Source organism: Rhamphochromis longiceps, linkage group LG1 (assembly GCF_057381845.1).
Source record: "Rhamphochromis longiceps isolate RC_006_pf linkage group LG1, R_longiceps_female_GT1.1, whole genome shotgun sequence".
Classification (NCBI taxonomy): Eukaryota; Metazoa; Chordata; class Actinopteri; order Cichliformes; family Cichlidae; genus Rhamphochromis; species Rhamphochromis longiceps.
In genome coordinates, this window is record NC_140557.1 from 13,301,959 (window position 1) to 13,327,320 (window position 25,362).

At 40.2% G+C, this 25,362-nt stretch overlaps 1 protein-coding gene across 1 annotated transcript in view; it reads right to left on the bottom strand.

Annotated features, from left to right (window-relative positions):
* The window catches only part of LOC146678412 (transmembrane protein 266-like), a 51,214-nt gene that overhangs the window by 18,785 nt on the left and 7,067 nt on the right, over positions 1–25,362 (bottom strand). Inside the window, exon 3 of the mRNA XM_085388215.1 lies at positions 19,865–20,056. Within this exon, the coding sequence (XP_085244341.1) occupies positions 19,865–20,056 (192 nt within the window). The remainder of the gene's footprint in view (positions 1–19,864; positions 20,057–25,362) is intronic.

The following is a 25,362-nucleotide window of genomic DNA, read 5'->3' on the forward strand; positions in this document are numbered from 1 at the left end:
GTTCTTGTGCTGCCATGATTAGTGCCTCTGTGCTGTCTTTCAGTCCAGCTTTGTCCAGCCACTGGTAGGATTTCTGGATATCAGCCACCTCCTCTATCTGCCGGTGGTACATACCGTGCAGGGGCCTGTCCTTCCATGATGGTTCCTCGTCTCCCTCCTCTTTCTTGGGTTTCTGCTGCCTGAGGTATTCACTGAGCACTCGGTCAGTTGGGGCCATCTTCCCAATGTATTCTTGGATGTTCGTTGTCTCATCCTGGACTGTGGTGCTGACACTCACCAGTCCCCGGCCCCCTTCCTTCCGCTTAGCGTACAGCCTCAGGGTGCTGGACTTGGGGTGAAACCCTCCATGCATGGTAAGGAGCTTTCTTGTCTTTATGTCAGTGGCTTCTATCTCCTCCTTTGGCCAGCCTATTACCCCAGTACCCACCTGATCACGGGCAGGGCGTACGTGTTGATGGCCCGGATCTTGTTCTTACCATTCAGCTGACTCCTCAGGACTTGCCTGACCCTCTGCAGGTACTTGGTGGTTGCAGCTTTTCTAGCGGCCTCTTCATGGTTCCCATTCGCCTGCGGGATCCCCAAGTACTTGTAACTGTCCTCTATGTCTGCAATGTTGCCTTCTGGTAGTTCAATCCCCTCAGTTCTGACTACCTTCCCTCTCTTTGTTACCATCCGACTACACTTCTCCAGTCCGAACGACATTCCAATGTCATTGCTGTATAGCCTGGTAGTGTGGATCAGTGAATCGATGTCTCGTTCACACTTGGCATACAGCTTGATGTCATCCATGTACAGGAGGTGGCTGACAATTGCGCCGTTCCGTAGTCGGTATCCGTAGCCAGTCTTGTTAATGATCTCACTGAGGGGGTTCAGGCCTATGCAGAACAGTAGTGGGGACAGAGCATCTCCTTGGTAGATCCCGCACTTGATGGTGACTTGTGCTATGGGCTTGGAGTTGGCCTCTAGTGTTGTACGCCACATCCCCATTGAGTTCCTGATGAAGGCTCTTAGGGTCCCATTGATCTTGTACAATTCTAGGCATTCCAGTATCCAGCTGTGGGGCATTGAGTCATAGGCCTTCTTGTAATCAATCCAGGCAGTGCACAGGTTGGTCAGTCTGGTCTTGCAGTCTCGGCTGATTGTTCTGTCTACCAGTAGCTGGTGTTTTGCGCCTCTGGTATTCTTGCCAATTCCTTTCTGTGTCCCGCTCATGTATTGACCCATGTGCCTGTTCATCTTAGCCGATATGATGCCTGACAGGAGCTTCCATGTAGTACTGAGGCAGGTTATTGGTCGGTAGTTGGAGGGGACCGGTCCCTTCTTGGGGTCCTTTTATATATATATATATATATATATATATATATATATATATATATATATATATATTTATTTATTTCTTGTCTGACATAAAGACAAGAAAGCTCCTCACCATGCATGGAGGGTTTCACCCCAAGTCCAGCACCCTGAGGCTGTACGCTAAGCGGAAGGAAGGGGGCCGGGGACTGGTGAGTGTCAGCACCACAGTCCAGGATGAGACAACGAACATCCAAGAATACATTGGGAAGATGGCCCCAACTGACCGAGTGCTCAGTGAATACCTCAGGCAGCAGAAACCCAAGAAAGAGGAGGGAGACGAGGAACCATCATGGAAGGACAGGCCCCTGCACGGTATGTACCACCGGCAGATAGAGGAGGTGGCTGATATCCAGAAATCCTACCAGTGGCTGGACAAAGCTGGACTGAAAGACAGCACAGAGGCACTAATCATGGCAGCACAAGAACAAGCTCTGAGCACAAGATCCATAGAGGCTGGGGTCTATCACACCAGACAAGACCCCAGGTGCAGGCTGTGTAAAGATGCCCCAGAGACAATCCAGCACATAACAGCAGGGTGCAAGATGCTAGCAGGCAAGGCATACATGGAACGCCATAACCAAGTGGCCGGCATAGTGTACAGGAACATCTGTGCCGAGTATAACCTGGAAGTCCCGAGGTCAAAATGGGAGATGCCCCCAAGGGTGGTGGAGAATGACCGAGCTAAGATCCTGTGGGACTTCCAGATACAGACGGACAAAATGGTGGTGGCTAACCAACCGGACATAGTGGTGGTAGACAAACAGAAGAAGACGGCCGTAGTGATCGATGTAGCGGTTCCGAATGACAGCAATATCAGGAAGAAGGAACACGAGAAGCTGGAGAAATACCAAGGGCTCAGAGAAGAGCTCGAGAGGATGTGGAGGGTGAAGGTAACGGTGGTCCCCGTGGTAATCGGAGCACTAGGTGCGGTGACTCCCAAGCTAGGCGAGTGGCTCCAGCAGATCCCGGGAACAACATCGGAGATCTCTGTCCAGAAGAGCGCAGTCCTGGGAACAGCTAAGATACTGCGCAGGACCCTCAAGCTCCCAGGCCTCTGGTAGAGGACCCGAGCTTAAGGATAAACCGCCCGCAGGGGCGTGCTGGGTGTTTTATATATATATATATATATATATATATATATATATATATATATATATATTAGGGGTGCAACGATATTCGTATCGATATTGAACCGTTCGATACAGTGCTTTCGGTTCGGTACGCATATGTATCAAACAATACAACATTTGTAATTTATTTTATCAACTTTCCTTCTGACGATGCTGTCTGTGTTGAGCGCTCAGTGAATCTGCGTTCGACTACTCCGCCTAGGCTGCACTGTCGAGCGCAGATCCACTGAGCGCTCAACACAGACAGCATAGTCAGGAGGAAGAGCGCAGGGCAAGCTAGCGAGACAGAAGTTAAGCTCTCCTTGCAAGATGGACCTCCCCCACCCTCATTCAGATCTGGCGTTTGGAATTATTTTGGTTTTCATGTGACGTATGACCCTGAAGGTAAGTGAGTCATGGACTAAAGTAAAACAGTATGTTGGATGTGCCATGCAATGCTTAATTACATTGGTGTGAACTAGTGTGTTAGCGCAGTTAGCTCGTTAATGTGTTGGCCGTCTAGCCCCATGCACGGGGCGATCGGCGGTAGCTCGTTAACGGAGATTTGCCGTGTTGTGGCGTTAAGGTCATTTCAACGAGATTAACCTGAAAGCACTAGTGGGAACACAACGAATATGACTGCACATTTACGCCGACATCATCCTAGTGCAAAGACAAAAACAACAAGCATGCTACTAACTTTACCCGAGTCATTTAGACAGCTGTTAGCACGTGATTCTCCTTATGCTGCTGAGAATATAGCCCAGAAGAAGCGGATAGTATAGCTTTTATTTTGGAAAGAGACATTTCTCTGTAATAAACTCTCTTTTCCAAAGATGAGTGATTCCTCAATCAAATACAGGGCTTGCAAAATCGCTAGCCCGACGTCCCGGAGCTAGCGATCTTTCCAGTCGGGCTACAAAAATCTATCTCTTCCCTGCCCGTCGGGCTATTGTAGGAAAAATATATGTCAATGCTTTTGCATTCTTTCAGAAATGTAGCTGGGTAATTATGTCATTGGCATCGGTGAGCCACTGTCAATATGTGACATATTGAAATCGCGTTTGAATTTGCGCTTGTTTTTTTGCTTTCACTTTGCAATGACAGCACTGATCTGTGAGTGATGATAATTTGTGCACCAATTCCTCTGACATCGTCTTATTAATCGTTAGCTTACTATGCAAACATGACAAGTGAAATCTCCCGCAGCAAGCTTAAACATGTGAGAGGTTGATCGCGCAGAGAATCGCTGAGCTTATGTGAGTCCGTGTGTAAAAGTAGCAGTATATATATTTTAGTTCTGCTGAGCCAAATAAGACAGGTCGGGGTGAAGAAGTGACAGCCAAAGAAAAGCTTACCACAAAACGGAGAAGTTATGACAAATGAGACTATAAGGCAAAAAGAAAGTGCAGCTTTATGGTTTCATGGACAAAAGAATTTCTGTGGCTGCAATATGACGAGCTAAATAACCAGGGGTGCACATAAGTGGTCCGCAGGTGCGCATTCGCTGTCAAAATAAAAAACGCGCACAAGGGTTAGGGTTAAATTTAAAAACTGTACTTTTGAGTTAAAATATATATTTATAATTTTAATAAATGACAAATTAAAAAGGCATGAACATTTTTTTGTATCGAAAAAATATCGAACCATGACACCAAAGTATCGAACCGAACCGTGAATTTTGTGTATCGTTGCACCCCTAATATATATATATATATATATATATATATATATATATATAAGCAATAAAACAAAAAAAACAATGACAATAAATCTGCAGCAGATTTTGCAATTAAATTTTTTTTAAAAGCTTCTCTTCTTTTATGAGTCAGAGATGTATCTCTTGTTTGTATGGGGGGTTTTTGCAGTTCCTCTGGGCAGTCTGGCCTTGAGGTGAATTTGCTGGGATATTTACTGAAAATTGTGGCATTGTGTTAACACACACCTGGTCCAACAGCAGCAGCAAGGGTATATATAGTTTGCACGAAACTTTCCTTTCACATGACTGTATCGTTATGCAACTTCTTTACCATGATTTGCTGAAGCTGAATTTATCCAAACTTGTTTCATTTAAAGTAATTATTAAATAATTATAAGTACAATAGATTCTTGTCAATTCAAGTAATGCAAGTAAGGTATAGTTTTGAAAGGATAAACAAGGCCTTGTCAAATCTAAAAACAGAAATAAATGAAAATATACCAAAGTAAAGCAGTCTCTCTCCTTTCATCTCAGACAGTGCTGTCATAAAGCTCCTCACCTGTCAATATGTGCATCCAGCCACTACATTACTGCCGTCTTGTGGCTGGAGTCAGTTATTGGCTGAAAGCTGTGCTTATTTTAATCTCGTAAGAGACTGCAGCTCTCTCTGTTTTGAGTGTGTGTCTGTCTTCCTTTGACAATGACAATGATATAATGTTGTTATATCATTAACAACATTAACGTAAGAGCCTTCTTTTTTCTGCACATGCAAGGCAAGTTGTCGCTGGGTCTGCTCTCAGTGCTGTGAGATCAGTTACGATCTGCACTTTTTGTAGAAACACAGCTAGCATAGCATAGCTAGTAAACCAGTTTCAGTGATTTATCTTTGTAACAGATGATTGTAACAGCTTTGCCCTGCTAACCACCATGGCCAACTTGTATGATGTATACAAGATTAAATTTAACTCATTTAGTACATTAGTAAGGACAGCTTTGACAATGAATGGCGAGGGGATGGTACCTCTGATTATGTCCAGTCTAATAAACAGGCAAGGTGACCAAGTGTAGGGTCAGATTAGCATCTATGAGAATCTCTAAGTGTAATAAGTTTAGCAAGCTGCTTTGCCAACACTCCACGTTTGTTTTTCATTCATATTTTAATCCACCCGTACATACTGACAATTAACCATGTCACACACTACAGCAGGTTTTTTGTTGTCAATATTTCAATATACTTTGTTTAAAATCGAGATGAACAACTGATCTTTTTCAGTGATCCAATTTATCTTATTAAATAGGTAAATAGTAGATGCTTGTGTGTACGGGGGGGGGTTCTGGTTTCCTGTCTGTGAAAGTCACCGTCGTAAGCCATAGTTTGAAAAACTACTCCATGCCTTCAAGTCAATCCAGACATGTCTCTGGTGGAAACAAACTCGATTTCCGGACGTGAAACTTTTACCATAGGATCTGATGGTCCATAAAAGTGCATCAAATGATTTCATGCTTCATCAAACCTCTGCAAGGGGGTAAAAATAATAATAAGAAAAACATTACAAGTACTATAAAACTCTTTGAGGGGGAGTAGTAAAATGAAGTGCAGAAAAATGAAATATTATCCTCACAACAATTTTAAAGGGTACAGTCTTCTCAAGCTTTAATGGATCACAGCAATTATGCCAAAGTCAAGCCAATTACAAAGAAGAGTATTAAAAGCAATTTTTAAAGGCAAGGTCCACATCTTGGTCAATTTTACTGTATATCCCTTCATGGCAGTGGTGATCACTTTTAGATACCATAGAAAGCCTGCTTTCCTCATAAATTGGCATATTTTTCTTTAAAAACTTTTTTTCCAATCTTGCCATGTATATTATACAATTTTATACAATTTTTATAGAGACCCTGTCCTCTATTCCAGCCGCCACCACGCATGGCCAATAAATGCTTGGGGTCCCAGGCCAGTGGAGGTGCACCAAGGACTAATAAACTTTAAACTACAGCAGGGTACAGTGCAAAGTTTGCAATGACAGTGGAGGATACCTAACATTATTAACATTATTAAATTTACAATAACATAATGGAGATGACCCACTGGTTGGAGGGAGGCACATGCTCCCAACAGACCCTAGTAACACCACTGTCAGATGCTCTGTGAAACAGACAAATTAGATAAGCTAAAACAAATTTTAGCAACTTTAGCCATTTTAAACAGTTACATCTATTAATGCTCATCAAGGGATCAGTGCTGAAAGATAACTTTTGGTATATACACATACAGTGTTTCAATGTTTTTCTGCACAAATAAGTTACTAAATTTTTTTTTTTTTTTTACAGTATGATTATTATATTTTAAAAATTGATGCTCATAATAAATGACCAACTCACCTTTACAAATACTGCCTTCTAATGAAGTCATTATCATCGTTTAAGAAAACTGCTTGTACTGATCTCCAGTAAGCTGGCAAACAACACATTGTGTAGTCAGAGGGGAACCAAGCAAAATTGACAGATTTGAGTTTCTTCAAACAAGAAATCAAAGCTTGAAATATAAAGTAACATCAAAAAGAACTAGGCATACATTGAGTTAAATGAGAAGCTAGCTCCTTTTCTGATGGATAGCAGGCTAAAACTGAATCATTAAGCACAAATCTAAACTTGCTCATGGAGCAAGATAAAATGTATTACTCCCATGGGCCATTAAGAGGCACTGGACAGTCATATTATATCTCAAACTCGAAGACAAGGATAAACCATGCACATATGTGCAATAAACATGAGAAGGTTTACCCAACCAGGTGAAATTAATAGGTCATTTATTATAGTTTAGTATATATGCACAATTCCCCACACACACACACAAGCCCTAAATAGTCCCTGTAAACTCATGTGTTTATAGTGCCTCAAAAGATATTCAAGATCGAATCTATTATGTGAGGATATTAAAATGAGTCAGCAAAGCAATAAATCTGTGGAACAATCTGTCCAAAATCAATAACATCCACCTGCTTTATACAGGATAAAGGACCACGCAAGTCGATACAACACAACACAGATAAATAAGAGGTGAGAGTTCACAGGCGGTTTGAAGACTCATCCTTGATATGTATGACAAATAGGCTGAATTCAGCGACTGTGTGTGTCCTTAACTTCATGTCATGCCAAAACTAGCCCAGCCCAGAGGGGACGCAGTCAGACGCTGCTGGTGACACATGCAGTATATTAATGAGTCTTATTAAAGCAACAGAACAGTGGCAAATGTTGTTTCTCTGACCCCGTCGGCCCTGACAGTCTGACAGAACCACCTGGCCCAAATCAGTAGCAGACAAGCACATTTAGTGGACAAGGTCACCCCTCAAACCGGTTGTTTTCAGACTGTCTTTGGCTTTTTCACAACCTAATATTGATTTACCAAATAACAGTTATAGTGCCTTTGTAATTTTTGGTCAACTTGCACGACAGACTATTTGAACACAAACACAAAGATATTTCTGCATTTCTGTCTCTCTACACTTCTGCTTTATGTCTGCTATTATCTCGCTATTCTCTGCGCTCCTTCCCTTGGCTCTGCATCCCTTCTGATATCAGTGCACGTTTAGCAGGTTGATATAGCTGTCAGTGTTCCCCTCTACTGGTGAGACTGAGAGAAGCTCGACAGGGAAATAGAGGAGGGAGATTAAATCAGGCAAAGTGATCAATACGAGCATGTCGAGTGAGCCACCAAACACTGGGACTGTCAGACTAACAGCACCTGATGGTCTCATCAGATAAAGTACTCCACTGCAGAGATGCTTCTTAAACGTTTACTCTTTGTACATATTAGAGTTCAAGTGCTATACTTCTGCGTCTCCTTATTTTATCCTTCCTTTTATTCTGCCATATTGGCAGATTATCAGCAATGGCAACACAATAAACTCAAGACTTTTTATTGTGCTTAAGGAAAGACGAGGCTTGATTGATGAACCGTTGTTGTTAATTTCTTTATGGATGTATAAATATCTAAAATTATTATTTAGGAGATGTGAAGACTTAAATTCATAATTATTAATAACAGAACAAATTCTCCTTTTTTTATTGGTTTGATTCATAATCATTGGATTTAAACATGGGATGAGAGCCAAGTTAATGGTCAATTGTTCAAACTAGTTTACAGCTAATGGTGGTGTCACATTATAGTGACCTGATGGACTGGACTGCATTTCCATGATGTAATAAATTCAGCTGAATCTTGGCAATGCATTAGTGATATCTGATGTAATGAATTGGGGCAAAACCTGCTGTAATTTTTATTTTTAGCCAAAACTACTAAAAAAAAAAAATTCTTTGACTTGAGTTCTATTATTGGCTAGGTGCCCGAGGAGCTTTGAAAATAGCGATGACAGCTAATCCTGGGAAGAGAAGTGTGAGTGTGAATTTAGAAGTTAAGTGAGATCATCTCAACACTTATTTATATTGCAGTGCTATGCTAGAAATGTGACCCCGGTGGAACAAACACATTTATACCCATACAGAGACAGAGAACAAAAACTGCTGCACTGTGTTCATTTAATTTAGCATTTATTGTCTTGTTTGTTTCTTTGCTTAATCTTTATCATCCTGAGCCATTTTCATGCACATGCGCTGCTGCCCTGAGGTCCACGTAGGTGCATTCAGAGGAGCCAGATTTTCTTGTAATTTATTTTTTATGGTAGTTTTCATGCTTTTCCAGCTCTTTAAACATTTTTCTTTGGACTTCAACTGCTTTTTTTACTCATTTTCATTCCAGTCCTCGTACCTGACCTTTTCCAATAAATATGTGGAACACCTGACACAAAGGATGAGCCATTGTTGTGTCTACATATAACAGACAACTTGCAAATTGCATCTTTTGGCAGTTTGTTACACACAGCCTGTCATAAAACAAATAACTTGTTCCCACTTCTTTAGTTAATTTTTTTTTAAATGCTAATACAACAGAGTTTCATAGACATATAAATATAATTTTCACAACAAAAAGGTGATTTACAAAGAGTTATTAGCCAAAAACTTGACATATCTTAGCATGGTGTACAGTATATCATTAAAACAATTGGAGGAAACTCTACAAGTGTAAGACAAAAGCACAGTTCGTTAGTACCAAACCAGAAACCGCTACAGAGTGTGATAAAGCATACTGTGAAAAGGCACTGCTAGAATTACATAATTTGATTTTAACAAAAAAGAAGACAAGGGATAAAAGCCTTATTCTGAAGTAATGATTATGTGCATCCCTTAGGCAAAGTCTCTACCCGCCAATGACAAATTTAGTCCCAGCAAATAAAAATGGTGAACCAGATAGGAAGCATAGAAACAGACAGAGCTTGACAGCAGGCAAGCCTGGAAAAGAAGGCGTACCAGCTAAGCATAAAATACATGCTGAGTTTTCCCGATGCTGTCAGATTGCAGGTAATTAATTTTACATTTGAAAGTTTCCCCATTACCAATGCCTGTGTGCCATTCATCACAACACATCAGCAATGAGAAGGTAAGCCCCAAAACACCAGAAAAGCACTGACTCCTTTTTTTTCTTTGACTTTTGCAATCTAAAAGTAAATATAGCGACTGCATTTTTAGTACCGCATTTACCTTCTTACATAAACAACATCTCCAGACGGGCAAATTATTTATACTAATCGTTCACTTATTTGCACAGCGCCGGTAGAGGCAAAAGGATTCAAGTTTAAATGATTACTGTCTAAATGGTGACAGCCAGTGTACACAAAAGCAAACCTGAAAATTTACAAATTTACAGACTAAAAGAAATATTGTGTGTGTTCTTATTAGGATAAGGATTTTTAATATTTTATACCAGTACAGGTGTTGATTTTCTTACAGTGAATCAGAGATCAGAGGCCATCTGTCAGTGTTGTGGAGCAATGCAAAGCTAATGTAATGTGTAGTGAAGCACATTACTTTCTCCACAGAGTTCTCAAGTAACATAAAGTATTACATGTTTTTAAAAGTAACAAATAGTAATGACTGTGCAACTCTAATAGAAGCCAGGGACACAACCTCTGCATCAAAGGTCTGATATCACTCGTTGTTACAAAGTGAAGCCAACCTACAAAGAAAGACCTATAAGAGGCACAAAGCAACTACAAAGCCGGAGACTGTAGTTTTTTTAGAACTGCCAGTAGCAGCTGTTTCTTAATTTAATTTTACATTCAAAAGTCTTAACTAGTGTCGTTTATATTAAATTATATTAAATTATTATTGCTAGGAACCAGGGCTTTACATTTCATTTCCAATTTTCACTCACTACACATCTTTGAATCTGAGACTGAGTCATACAGAGAATGCCACCATACTACTTTTATATGGTTATAGATGCATTTTATGCCATACTTCCCAGAGCTGCATAATTACAAGCCTTTAAGCTTGATGCTAAAAGACATCACATTGATGTTATGTGTAGGCTACAAGAAAGATTTTAGATTACGCTGAACCTGCAGCAGCTAGAGGCTTAAGTTTACCGTGAGTAGTGCAAAACACAACGAACAAGGGCAACTGGTGTTCAGCTTCCCCCCTGAGTCCCGTGGGAGCGCTGAGGAAAGACTCATTTGTATGTTACAAGGGGACTGGAAGGTCAGTATGTGCGCGTGTGTGTCTCTGTGTGTGTATGCCTGCATTTGATGTATTCTGTATTCCGTGTGTATATCGCATACTGTATATGTGCACTGATAAGGGTGCATGCACCCAATCACAGCAAGCTTTAATCAGTATAGCGTCACGACTGCAGATCGTTATGGATGTCAGTTCAGAATTGAGTATTGCTTATTTAAGATGCAGGAAACAAAACCTGACAGGTTTTGACTTCATGGACAAGAAAGACTAATGAGACTGTGCATGGTGCTTTCAAAACAACACTTTCACATATCCCTGATAACAGAGCTAAATGACCATGCACCTTAGGATGCAGCTGAGCAAAACACTCTAATAAATTGGCTTTTAAGGATCAATATTATTACACTTTACATCAGAAACTGAAATCTCCATGTGTTTCTTTAGATCTTAACATGTGCCATGTCACTACTGCTTTAGTACAGAGTAAAAAAAATACACAATACAATACGAATTTTCACTGACCAAAAGAAAAGTAAATTCATAATAAAAGATGTCAATTGTGTCTTAATTATTATGAGATAGATTAAAATAAGCACACTACTGTAGCTGGTTCAGCAGGCAACCCATATACCAAAGGTTAGTAGGAGCACACATTATCTTTGATTTACTGTAAGCTTTCCTTACTATTCCCTCTTAAAAAAGGCTAAAATATATTTAAAAAAATGTTTTTTAAAAAGCCAGGTGTCAACATTTAAGAGATTTCTTTAGATGACTTGAGTCCCACACATTGATTAGTGTGTGTGTGTGTATGTATGTATAGAAATATACTCTTAGACTGGACAAAGCCACTATTATATCAACACTTGGATAGAGAAGCCTTGTCATGATGTGTCGAACTTAGCATTTTTGTTGTTGTGATGTTTTGAACCCAAAACTGGTGAGAAAGGGGGTAGATCTGACTGAGATCTTTTTTAAATCTAATGGGGACCATGACTTAAAAAATGAACATCAGGCTGTAGTCAGTACAACTAAAAACTAGCAAATTAGACCATAAACTAATCAGGAAAGCATTTAAGATCAAAATTTAAGTAAACTACCATTTCCCTAGCAACCACTTTTGTTATAGTAAATGAGTAAAACTCTTCAGCCAGCAAAACTTTCTGAGTATCAGTGTGTTTCATGCACAGTTATTAGCTAACCTTTGTTTTTAATGAACACAGATCACATATAATTATTTTGTTTTGGGGAGTAAGATATCAGTTTGTTAGATAAATTATGCTTTAAATACAGATGTAAACACACAGAAATCTGCAACAAAACTTTCAAAGTGGTCTCGACTTTTACTCAGACACTTCAACTCTTCTCCTTTGTGCCATGTGCAATGTGAACATGGTTATATGTGGTATATATGGCATGGCTTTCTACTAGAAACTGGTCGTTTTGTGCATCAAAATTACCATTTTTTGTGACAAAAATATTGCATCTTATGGTAAATGAGCAGGCCAATTATTGTATGAAAACCAGTTTCAATAAAACAATGTACACATAGTGATTTAGTGTTAAATTAACTGCTTTGCAGGAGGAACAGTAATGGCAGGGTGGCAAACTACAGAATCTATCATCTATACAGTTATCGTTTCAAAATCTAAAAATTTTGGTTTATATTTCAGGCCATCCCTGGCAGTAAAGGTTCACCATGTTTATTTTTCCTCAAAAGTTATGGATAATTGTGATTTGGCAAACAGTGAACTCCTACACTATACAGGCCTACAGCTGTCCCATTGGCAGAGGAATTAAGAAGTCTGGGAGATAACGAGAAGGACGGTCACTCCCTGGTCGCCGTCTCAGACAACTTCCCGTTCTCTCTAATTAAATCAGGCCAAATTGGCTCGACCGGGTGAAAGCCTTCAGAGAATGCATTATTCCAAAAAGTAAGACTTCAATATTTAATCTTTGCTCTCTAACAAAGTTAAAGCAGGTTGAGTAAAAATAGTGTGCTATCAACAAAAATACTAACTAGCAGCACAGATCTCACACCTCCAAATTCAGGTTAACAAACGTCTTTCTTATTTGACATATTCATGAAATCAAGATTGCTCTGAGATGTTTTAACAAGAAAGGTTTAAAAGTCCCACTATTCAAAACAGTAACAGTTTCGTTCATGCCCACGTTTTTAAAAAGTCTAATCTCAGAACATATTTGATGACAAAATCACTCCAGAGTTGTTTGTGATTGTATAAAGAGGGAAGTGTTTATTTTCCTTCATCAACCACTTTCTAAGACTTGCAAATGGGCCAGTAGTTATTTCCAAAATAGAACATTTGGAACCCTGGCCTAAAGCTGTTGGGTGGTAAAGGGTAGGAGTCCTTTTTTTTTTCCTCCCCCCCACCCCTGCTCACTACAGATTTAGATGAACCATCTGGTGTTGGTACCTAACCCTGGACTCCTTGCACATTTGGACCAGCCGTATCAGCAACATATGCTTCTGTCTCCGTGTCTGGCAACCATGCGCCCATCACAACGATGGGAGGTGACATCATTCCACTGCTCAGGTGTGCACTTGTAATTGCAGTCCAGGAGCAGGGGCTGGACTGGTCTGGCAACTTGAATTTTAATATAATTTTACACTGCACTTTTTATCTAGATCCCTTGAGCTCAGACAATAATAAGATCAGCTAGTTCCCCTTATCCCTTAGCACAATGTCAGCATCATACCCCATACCATGACCAGCTTTTCATACCTTTTTATGTGCACATCAGACCTCGGAGGCTGGAAGTGATATAAGTTCAGGTACAGAGCAGGCTGAGCAGCTGCTGCAATTTTTTTATTTTAGTTGAAGGTTAAATTTTATTCTATATAATGTTTGCACTATACGCAGAGTTCTAATCATCACGATAGGCTTTATCAAGCAGTTGGCTTACAAAAAGCTGGTCTACTTTCTGTCTGGCTGATTATAGGGATAGTCCATTTGGCTCAAAATGTGTTTTTCAAGTTTAAAATAAGAGAAAATACGGTAAAGCTGGAAATTCTTTCAAAAAATATGTAATTTTGTTAAGAAGTCATCATCATCATATTGTCATCATCAGTCTTATGTTCAGTTTAAACCAAAAACGGAGCCTTTGATTAATGCCGTACCTGCAGATCTTCTTCTCTGTCGTTCTTTGTTACGCCCAAAAATCTTTTTCCGATGAAGTCGCACACTAGCAGCAGCCAACACAAATACAAGCTGAAATGCACCAAAAGAACCCTTCAACATAAAAAAAAGTGAGCAAACAAACAAAAGCAGCTTGATGACTATGGGGAGAGTGGGCGGCCATGAAAGTGCTGAACACAAGCCCACGCCACCTTGGTCCTCCCAGCATTTTTCCTAGACAGGAAGATGGATGGGCCCAACTCTAATAATAACTACACTCCACTTACCATGGCGCCAAAACTGCTAACACTGCAACTGCCCCCTGATGCTAGCTAGAACAACCACCTCCCACAATGTCGCCCACTTCTCTCCTGATAGGAACATTCTGTTAGGCAACAGTACAGAAAGCTGGTGGTGGAAATCTCCAACCTGTCCACCTTTCTTCAACATCACCACCGAATGACAATCCTGGATGTTCCTGCAGGATTGTGAAGGGGCTTCTGTACTGGTGGTACAGCAATGCAAAAAAAGAGAGCTTTTTTGGCATTTAGTCTAGTTACAGTCGAGATTGGTATTCAGTATGGGAAGGTGTACTTTGTGTGAAATTCGGCAGAAAAAGATGAGACGGTGAATGTGAAAAGAAGCAAGAAGCTGAGGGAATAAGAGAAGAAGCAAGAATACAGAGAAACAATGGAAATATGTAAAAAGGTGGTGAAAGAGAGAGAAAGAAGAGCCTATCTAAATGTGCAGAAGCATCAATGAAGGAGCACTATTGTTCCTAATGAGGTGTGACAGCCCAGTATAAACTGGAATATGAAGTGAACCATGATTACAGAGGGTTAGATAACAACCACTACGCAATGCAGTGAGAAAGCTTTTCAGGCCTGGCCTTGTTTCCTTTCTGTTCTCAGTCTATATATCCTCTACGTACTCTCCTTCTGTTCATGCATGCATATACATATGTGTGTGTGTGTGTGTGTGTGTGTGTGTGTGTGTGTGTGTGTGTGTGTGTGTGTGTGTGTGTGTGTGTGTGTAAGGAAGAGAGAGGAAAAGTAAATAAATGAGCGGCGATCTGTGAGTGACTACTTTCCCACTGTGTGAAGTGAGGGCAGCACACTATACGAGAGAGATAGCAGTAAGGTCAGCTCCACCTTCACAATGCTAAAGGCTATGATATGCGAACATGCCTGACAGTAGGTGCTTCATCACACAGTGGCAGCTTGACACAGGAGCCTTTTCTCTTGATTAATCCCCTCTGCTTGCATCCTGCTATGAAACACGCTGCATCTTTATAGTATTGGCAAACCATAATAACACAAACTGCTTTTCATTTTGCAATTAATCTGTAAATCTGTGAGAGGAGGAAAAAAGAAAAACAGCTTGTGCCTTGTCTTCCACTCCCAACATATAAATGTGTGATTTATTTTCCATGCAGATTTTCATTTCAGGATCTCATCAACAAAAGTGATTAGTTCAATAACTTTAAAATATGCTGCAAGCTGGTACATTAAATTTACTGTAAACTGTGTCTTTAAAGAGAAAACATATCTGTTTTGAATTTGCATATTTTTCATTTACACCCACTTTCTCTCTGGAATGAGTAGACGAGAAAAGTTTAGCTGACAGTAACACATTCCCAAACTGCCACTGAAAATAACTTCAGCCCCTCATCCAATGAACCATCACCTTGTTGATGAAACACCTCTACCATGCTTGTGACATTCTCACTTTCATGGGCGTGCACTCTCGTTTTGCCAAACATCGCTACAGAGCATGCCTAAACATTTCCCATGCACTGTTTTCTTCATGACGCTCTTTCACTCTCAGAAAGCCAATGAGCCATCTAATGCAGACTGAAAGTGGCGGGGTCTGCGGGGGTGTGGTGTCGGTGGCAATCGACTTTCCCAGGTAAAGTCAGCGGAGCAGCCAACAGATTTCTCTCCGACATACATTTTCATTTTGATGACTGTGGATTGCCATCGCGCTGCCGCTGTCTTGCCTCCTCTCAACTTCACTTCATCATTCCTCACGCCCATAAGAAAGGTTCATTTCCCCTGCCCCATTTCCCTAAAGGTGAGTTTACCCATCAGTCACTCTGGTAGATGCACTCCAGTGTTTCCCATTTGCATTCTGAAGGCGAAGACAGATACGGGCAGGATGGTGCGTACACACTGTTACGACCCAACAAAGTCAACTCACTGGGAGGTGATGTTAAAGCGCTGATTTAAGAAAGCTGCCCACTGCCGCAGGGGAACATAGTAAAACATGATGATGGGGCATGGGGCGTGATGTTTGTGAATGTCATTTAAGGAGGGCTAATGGCTGCTGTCTCTTTGAAAGGTAGATCGATACGGTAATGAGGAGACGGAGGCACAGGCGTAATCACCGAAAGCCCAGCGGTGCTGAAACCCACAGAATAAAATAGATTCGGGTCTTGGAGGGCGTCAGGCTGAGTGACGCGTTCATTTGGACACACTTGCAACATCTTGCATTTTCTAATGGCCTTAATGTCAGTAGGCACTTTGTTTTTTTTAAATATTTTACGATTTTCACATCCAGTGCTTGCTTATGACTACTTCAGAGGGCTTTTGTTAAATCTCAAAATCTCATAGTTTAGAAAAAAAAATGTGATCTGACACGAGACCTATAAACAGCAAAGGTTTTTGAAATTTCTACACATTAGCCACAAAGGAGGAGATATGGGAACATCCTAACAAACCGGACAAACCAAAGGCCAGCGACAAGGACCGGTAACAGTGATTAATTTGAAAGATTAGTACATCGTTTAAGGTTTAGAGAAGATGCAAAGTACACGTTACTGAAGCTCATGCCTGGTGGATTTAAATGGAATTTCATTAAAGCTAAAAGAAAGAATGATGACTTTTACAACTCCCACTGGCAGCGTTTTTACAGGCAGACGTTTTACACTAATGGCTTGAATATGAAATAGTGACCCCATCACGCTAAGCTCGTTTTGAGTAAATTGAGCCCACTGGTAAAATAACCTTTAAAACGGTGTCTGCTAAATCTGTTGTTCTAGCCTCTTACAGCAGGGCTTCTTAAAGTTTTTCAGCATCTGGACCAGAAGGAGAAATTTAGTCTCATGCCCTCAAACCCAAGCTCATTTGGAGAGATTGCTGTTCTCATTTTTGTGATTACAACGGCAGGGACGTGACCCATTTACCGGATAACTCTTGGTTTAAGAAATGCCTTCCAGGTATATGTCACAGGTTGAGCTACAATAGGAAATGCTGCATTCATAATTCATATCTGTACACTAAAGTGTTTCCTAACAACACCAAATCCAGACACTGAGCTGATGGTGTCACAGCACATTCACAACAAACACTGAAACATCTAACCATTAAGTATAGGGAAGGAAATGCATGGTACCAGTGACCCTGATCTGGAATAGGACACACAAGGACTGTACTGGTTGTAATACTGGCGCAGTGTGAGTGTCAGCACGATGCGTCTGTGAAATCCATCTGTTTCTGGCCATGAGAGGCTAACTGAAGCGAACCAATGGAGTGAGACCTGATTTGGTGTCAAACGGAGTACTTGGATGAGGCAGCATGTATGGATATGTTGTGTGTGTTTGTGTATGTGTGCATGTTTTGGATCCTGTAGTACAGCTTATGGTGTTTATGTGCATCCTAGTGAGATCTCACGCTAAGAGCCAGGTTTGAGTCACAGTTGCTGGACAGAATGCAAAGACTGGACGGTGGGCAGATTTTGCATGGTGAAAAAAAAGGTTGTTAATGTTGTGACTAATCTCAAAGACAGCTGTGATCTGACCTCATATCCATATGTCAAACCTAAAATTTGCACAATCATGTGAAAGGATAGAATAACAAGGACTGTGATAAGCAGTTCGTAAGTATCACACAATTACTGAGACAAAATTATTGTCTCGCTCACAGTAACTGAGATATGTTTAACATTTTACACTCTAGTACTTTATAATAAAGTACTAGAGTGTAAAGTACTACTACTACTACAAAGTGCTACTTCTAGTACTTTGTCTTGGAACAACTGTAGCCACACGATTTCCTTAAAGTATTCTGATTCTGATTAAACTTGAGTCCCATTTTCGTAAAGTTTACCTGAGAATCATGGAAAAGTCCAGGATTCCCAGTCATAGGGAAAAGTATGAATAAAAGAAAAAAAAAACACAAGATAATAATGACTAGTTACTGTATAATATGGATACAAAGCACAAATCATTATGGAACAGCTTTTGATCATTTTCAGGATTTAAATTACTTAAACATCAAAGACTAAGGAAAACTTGGAAGCGTGGAGGCGTACAACCTTTAACTGCCAACTTTTGATCAACTGCGGACTCAATAAAGTAATTAAACGTGACAGCATGTATAGTTAGACAGTAAAAGAAATTAAGTGTGTGATACTATCGGCTTCTGGCTCATGCACTGTAAAATGTCACTTACAATAAAGGCTCCTATTGTCAGCAGGCAGGCGAGGAGGGCAGATATTTAGCCTGAAATGATGAATTGATCTCAGTTAACTTATGGACGCAGGACAACCCAGAGGTTGTCACTTAATGATAAATGGACGTAATACTGAGCAACGGGGACAGCAAGTCAAGGACTTGGGGCGGGAGATTTAACACATGATGGATGATAATCTTGCATACCATGTGGCATTTATGCAAGTGTGATGGGTCGTGTGCATGTGTGTGTTGGTGTGTAAGTCTACAAACAGTGGCTGCTGTTTTATGTAAACTTAAAATCTACATTGTTGGCTGCGATAACCGCAGACAGCAGATTTAAGTGCCTGTTCCACAATGGCTGTGTTAATGGTCTTAACACTGGAAGGTTGCATGCCTCTAAATATAAAATTTAGACACATGCATACATGTACAGTACACATGAAATAAAAATATATAACAGCATAAGTGCATATAAATATAGGACTGCAAAATGTGCTAATACATACCTACTTTCTGTACCTAAACAGTATAGAAGAACTGGGACTGAGGTATGAGGCATGCAGTGCTATGAAAAAGTATACCACATGATTCAGTAGCTTTTAGAACCACATTTAGCAGCAATAACGTGAAGTAATGGTTTTCTGTATGACTCTTCTTTAGAACATTGCTTCAGTTCATTCAGGTTTGTGGACATTAGTTTGTGCTCAGATCCCTTAAGGTCCCACCACAGCAGGACCACAGCAGTCTAGACCTCAAATAAGTGGAGGTCTGGACTTTCAGTGGGCCATTGCAATGCCTTGATTTTGTTCTGTTTCAGCCATTATCATTGCATGACCCAATTTAGGCCAGGCTTTAGCTGTCAGACAGATGGCCTCACATTTGACTCAAGAATACTTTGGTAAACAGAGGAGTTCGTGGCTCACTCAGTGACTGCAAGGTGCCCAGGTCCTGCAGCTGCAAAGAAAACCCAAATCATCTCCCCAGTACCTCTGTGCTTGAGGTATGACGTATTTGTGTTGATATGCTGTGTTTGATTTTCACCACAACTGATTCACGTTTATGCATTATGGCCAAATATTTTCACTTTGGTCATGTCTGTCCAAAGGACGTTGTTCCAGAAGTCTTGTGATTTGTTCAGATGCATCTTTACAGACCCGAGATGTGGTGCCATGTTCTTTTTAGAGAGAAGAGGCTTCCTCCTGGGAACCCATCCAAACAAGCTACACTTGTTCAGTCTTTTTTCTTAATTTACTATCATGCTTCTTAAATTTTACTGGCGATTTTTTTTTTTTCCATTGTATTAACACACACCTGCTGCTCTCAACTAGCAAACTGCCCAAACATCTGCTTTCACAGAGGTGGACACAATTGCTGATAATCAGTTAATCAAGCACATTTGATTAGCAGTACCTCGGTGAATCTTACCCTGTTAATTCCAATACAAGTAATAATGTTTCATGCAGTTTTTTATAGGACAGCACAGAGTTTAGAGAAACAAATTTTACATATATACATATAAAACACAAGTTTCACTCACCCTTCCCTGTTTTCATCTTCATCTGCATTGGAGAGCAGCTGTGAGCCAGCCAGGGAGAGGTCCAGAGCTGCAAGGGGCAGATCTCTGTAGCCAAAACTCACCAGCTGGACTGGAGGAGCCAAGCACTGGTTCTCATCCTCCACCGGCTGGGAGATGATCTCCAAATCTGACAGACCTGCCTGCTCCACTTCGCTAGTTACATGCCAGCAACAACAAACAGACAAATGACATGCACACAGACAAGCACGCAGTGGAGAAAAACAGAAAAAGACAAGCATTATTTGAGAAATGATCACATTTTTCAGATACCTTTATCAAACTCATAATTTTATCATTGATGGCAAAGAAAAATTTACAGAGAAAATAGGCAAGGTTTGTTGAAGACCTATATGTATGTATCAAAAAAGTGGTGCAATTAAAATAATAATAATAATTATTATTATTATTATTATTATTATTATGCTGCCCAGCAGCTTCACAAGGAAAACATTCTTATTTACTGTAATGGCATTAGGGAATAAGCATAGGGTTGGGGAGGTTTAACACCCACGCAGCACCAAAGAACGACTACAGTATGTACTCCACTGTTAAGGAGCAGCAGAGATACAGGTGCCCCTTCCTCCAAAAGATCACTGAAAGTTTGAGTGGCTGTCCTCAAACTGGCTTACTATATAATCTAAACAGCTGAACAGCATTTAAGTAATGAGCAGCTGGGCACTAAGAGGTGAATACTGACTTTTTACTTGTATTTTCTTTGTTTGTTTTTTTATAGTGGTACATGACTGAAACCATACAAATGCAAATGCTTGTCCCAGTTGAACTTTCAATTGCTCCCAGATTTACTTTGCACTTTAGTTTATTTTTAAATTTCAATAAGCACAACTGTTTTGAACATAGGCTACAGTTCTCCTTCTATCAGTAAAACTGCATTACCCGGATTACAGACATGTATAAATATTTTTATCACAAAATTGCTGAACAGACAACAATAACAGACAATTGGTGTGACAACTGAATAAACAATTACTATAAATGAAACTCCCCCCAAAAAAAATCTTGAACACTTTCTAAGATATCTAAGTGCCACAGATTTTATCAGTCAGCAGTAAGGGCTTTGAACAATTTGACATTCCTTGCAGCCTCCACGGGGTTCATTTCAGCACCCGCATCAACCCGGAGTCTTAATATCTGAACACATCTTGGGTGTTCGGTTTAAGGCCAGCAGCATGTAGCCCAGCGTGCCCACAAGCCCCAGTTGTGTAAAAGCTGGGCCATCTCAGCAGAGCGTGTAGGTGAAAACAAACGCTGAGTGCAGCTGCAGACTGACTGTGTGTGCCCTGTGGTGTGTATTTTTAGACCAGAGCAGATGCTGGTGTATCATGTCTGCTGTGACGTCACTGCCTCTCTCTTTGTCAGCTGAGTGGATCCCCACTCTCCTTCAAACGTCAAAGGAAGTCAGAAAAAAAGGTGAAAGGCAAGGGGGAAATAGAGGAGTGGTGTGAGTGTAAAGAAACCAGGGGTTATTAAAAAAAAAAAAACCTCAATTACGGCTGGAACCAGACAGGCACAAGAAAAAGTGACAAATGAGGATGGAAGACTAAAAAGGCTCAGGAGGAGAACTAGAAGTGTCGAAGCAGATGCAACACAAAAGTAAAAGCGATAAAAAGGAAGCGAGGTAGAGAGAAAGGGGTCAGGATGGAGACGCGGGGAAGGAAGCCTGACAACAGAAAGGGCAAAGTGAAAAAGGAAATGGTAATGTAGAGCTGATAAGTTGATGAGGAAAAGAAACAATGTGGTAAAAGTAAAGGCCCCTGTGCTCTATTTCACCAAGGAAGAGAAATGAGGACAGAGCAGGAACAAACTGAGGGAAAATGACATCCATCTTTTTAGGCTCTCAAGCTGGTAGCGACGTGAGAAATTTGGCCACTAAGCACAGGACCGACACTGAATTCTCAAAATTTTGCTGCAGAAGCATGTGATACTAACAAACATAAACCATCGTATGTCATGGTCACGCAATATTTCCGCCTACTCTCTATTTACATCATGGCTGAGGCACTCAAAAAAAATTAATTGTTGATAATGGTTGTGTGGCCTGGACTCGGATTTCATACTGTAGAGACTCACAGTTCCTTTTTAAACACTTTACAAAGTAGTACAAGAGACTTAAAAAGTCCACAAAGTAGATAATAAGTGGTGTTGTAGAGTGGTTAAGCAGAGAACAGTGCATGAACACAAATCCTTATTTTATTCTTTTATTTATTGGTGGGAGGGGTGTAAAACAGAGAGGGGAGAGCTGCAGGAGGATGGTTTTATATTTTTTAATTGTCTGTTTTTTTCTACCTAGATTTTTTTACTACTGAATCATACTGGCAGCACTGCTTGGGGCGATCGTGGCTCAAGAGTTGGGAGTTCGCCTTGTAATCGGAAGGTTGCCGGTTCGAGCCCCGGCTTGGACAGTCTCGGTCGTTGTGTCCTTGGGCAAGACACTTCACCCGTTGCCTACTGGTGGTGGTCAGAGGGCCTGGTGGCGCCAGTGTCCGGCAGCCTCGCCTCTGTCAGTGCGCCCAGGGTGGCTGTGGCTACAACGTAGCTTGCCATCACCAGTGTGTGAATGTGTGTGTGAATGGGTGGATGACAGGATATGTAAAGCGCTTTGGGGTCCTTAGGGACTAGTAAAGCGCTATATAAATACAGGCCATTTACCACTGTTAATAGTGGCAAGCTAGGATATCATTGACCTCTGTTTTTGTCAGTTGCAAATTTCAAAATAAGAAGTTCAAGATTTGCGGTGTGAACTGGGTCAATTTAGTTAACAACTTAAATCAAATGTCCTGCTCCTTTTTTTAACATAAGCCGTGGCTTTTGTTAAGTGTATTTTTAGTCAGATAATACATGAAAGTTTTTCAGAAGAAAACTTGAAACTTTCTTGCATCTTTCTAAGCCTGGGTTCTCAGTGGCAGTCTCTGGTAACATGTTGTGTGGCCTGCAAGCACGACAAGGAAAGACTCCACCACTGTGTATTTAATTCATTCAACAGTCATGTCATATTATAACAGCACAGAATGAAGCCAACGGATCATGTCTCTTCAGTATTAACACTTCTGTTCACGCCATCATTGCAGACTCAACAGTGCCAACATACACAAATACAGCTGGAGTCAGAAAAAAAACAGCCACTCAACTAAAGGCTGAAAAACCACAATGTAGCACAACAATTACACCTGCCAACATAAACCACCATTGTATAAACAGGAACATTACAAACACTAACTAAAAGTGACTGATGCATTTTTTTTCTGCCTCTCTGTGTTATGTGACTCAGTGGCTCCGTAGTGTAGTGGTTTACATATTTGACAAACAAGTGAAAGGTCTTTGGTTTGATTCCAGGAGGATCCACAAATCACTTTAGGGTTCGATCAGAGAAAGAAATCTGGCATAAAACATTTGCCAAATCTAACATGAGGCTGTGGCTGCTGTGGCGAACCCTTGTGAGAGGGCAGCAGGCCAAAATAGCTCTCTCTAAACTGCCATTCAGCACCCAGAACTTAGAAAACCATGCTCTAAATCAACTTTTCAATCAGTTTCCTGTATTTGAAGTTCTATTTCATGTGTAGGGGGAAAGAAGGAACTGCAAGAAATGAACTTGATAAGTCTGCAAAAGAACAAATCTGTCCACTTGTTTCCCCGTGGATAAGCATACATGGGTAGTTGGTAATAAATCTCTGGCTGTCGAGTTAGTAGCTTATCAGCATTCTTTAGGGCCTTCCGCATATCTGCATAAGACCAACACCATCATTAATCAATGCTAGCATAATACACCAAAGCTAATTATTAGAGAACTACTTTAATGTAGTTTTAAACAATAGCTCTTTGCTATAAGGTTTGGTGAAGACATATACATTTCCTACATACTGAAAGGTATGCAGATGTAATGCCCAAACCCACTTTCTGATTTATAAAAAATAATATTAAATAGGGTTATATTTGTATCGCCAGTACAAATCCAACTGGATTACAGTGCTACACCAAGCTGTTATCAGTTTGTTGCTTCTTAAATTATGTAACTGTAACATTAAAAAAGCACCAAACTGGAGTGTTTTTTGACACATAAACGTAACAAGAGAGTAACGAGAACGTTTGGAAACTCAACCACTCACACAGAAGTTGAATGAGTTACATTTCTCGTCAGGAGGTGTATTCTACAAGGATTATTTATGGGGGATGTGATCAGTGACCCCAAAACGCTTTGTCTGTGTAAACTGAGGTTCTGGGAAAGACAGAAATAGACACCAGTCACTCGGAATAGATCATGATGTGTTTTTTCCACAAGGCCTGAATATAAATTACTTAAGGAATAAGTGAATCTTTGAATCTCCTTTTTTTTCATTTAATCAAACCAAATTAGAGGAGAGAAGAAAGAACAAAAACTTTTGCCAAATTCTTTTGATGTAGGCAGGAAGTCAGTAAACCACAACCAGATGAATTTTCCAAGCAGCTGTTCAAGCAGAAGTAGTTTGTTTGACTGATGAGAAGTTACAACCAGGAGCTAATAGATACCAGAATAATGCACAGACAAGTTTTTATGTTGATACTGATATAAATAATGGTGAAGCCTTCTTTAATAAAAAATAAATAAATAAATAAATAAATAAATAAATAAAGACCAGAGTTTCTGGGAGTTTCTGAGAACAGTGTCTTTGGTTTTTCATTATTAAAAGGCTTCACTTTCTAGAAGTGTTATTGCCGTCTAGTCTCAAAGCAGCTGTCCTCATCCCAATTTGAAGGGATGATTTCCCTTGGCAAGAGGGCCTTGCATTACTTTGACGATATTTATTCTTTATAGTTATGAATATATGGACTAGAGGTTATTCTGTTATTTTGTTGACTCGTGTTCAATAATGCAATATGTTTTATATGAGTGAAATATATGGATATTACATCATTAAAAATGAATAACAGACAATAGCTCTTTCTGCCCTGTTCATAACATGGCATGACTTTGCTAAAGACAAGGTACAGTACACGTGTAGGGACATAAAATAATGAACAACTTAAAGGAATAACTGTGAAGCAGCAGATGCGTTAAAATCTGAACATTCATTAAGTTTCAAAAATGGAGAGTAGTTTTTTATGTAAACAAAGTTTTCCAAAAGTTGGAAAAAAAGCACAAATATCTATAATCATCCATAATCCATATCCATAATTGTAAACCTGGGAGAAGTTAGCAGATGTTTGCCTGAAGACCAGAGATTACACGTTGGGTTTTGGGTGTTTTCTTTTTTTTAAAGGAGAACATTTGTAATGCAACATCATCGTTACTGCTCTGTGACCAGTGTTGCACTAAACCCCAATGAGATGCATTGTGGGGGGGTTTATCTTCCATTATAGCACATGAGATGGAGTATACTGTTGTACTGTAAAAATGTATCTATATGCCTCAGTGACAAAATCCTGCAGGCATATTTTACTTTGAGGCTGGATATGTTCAATATGAT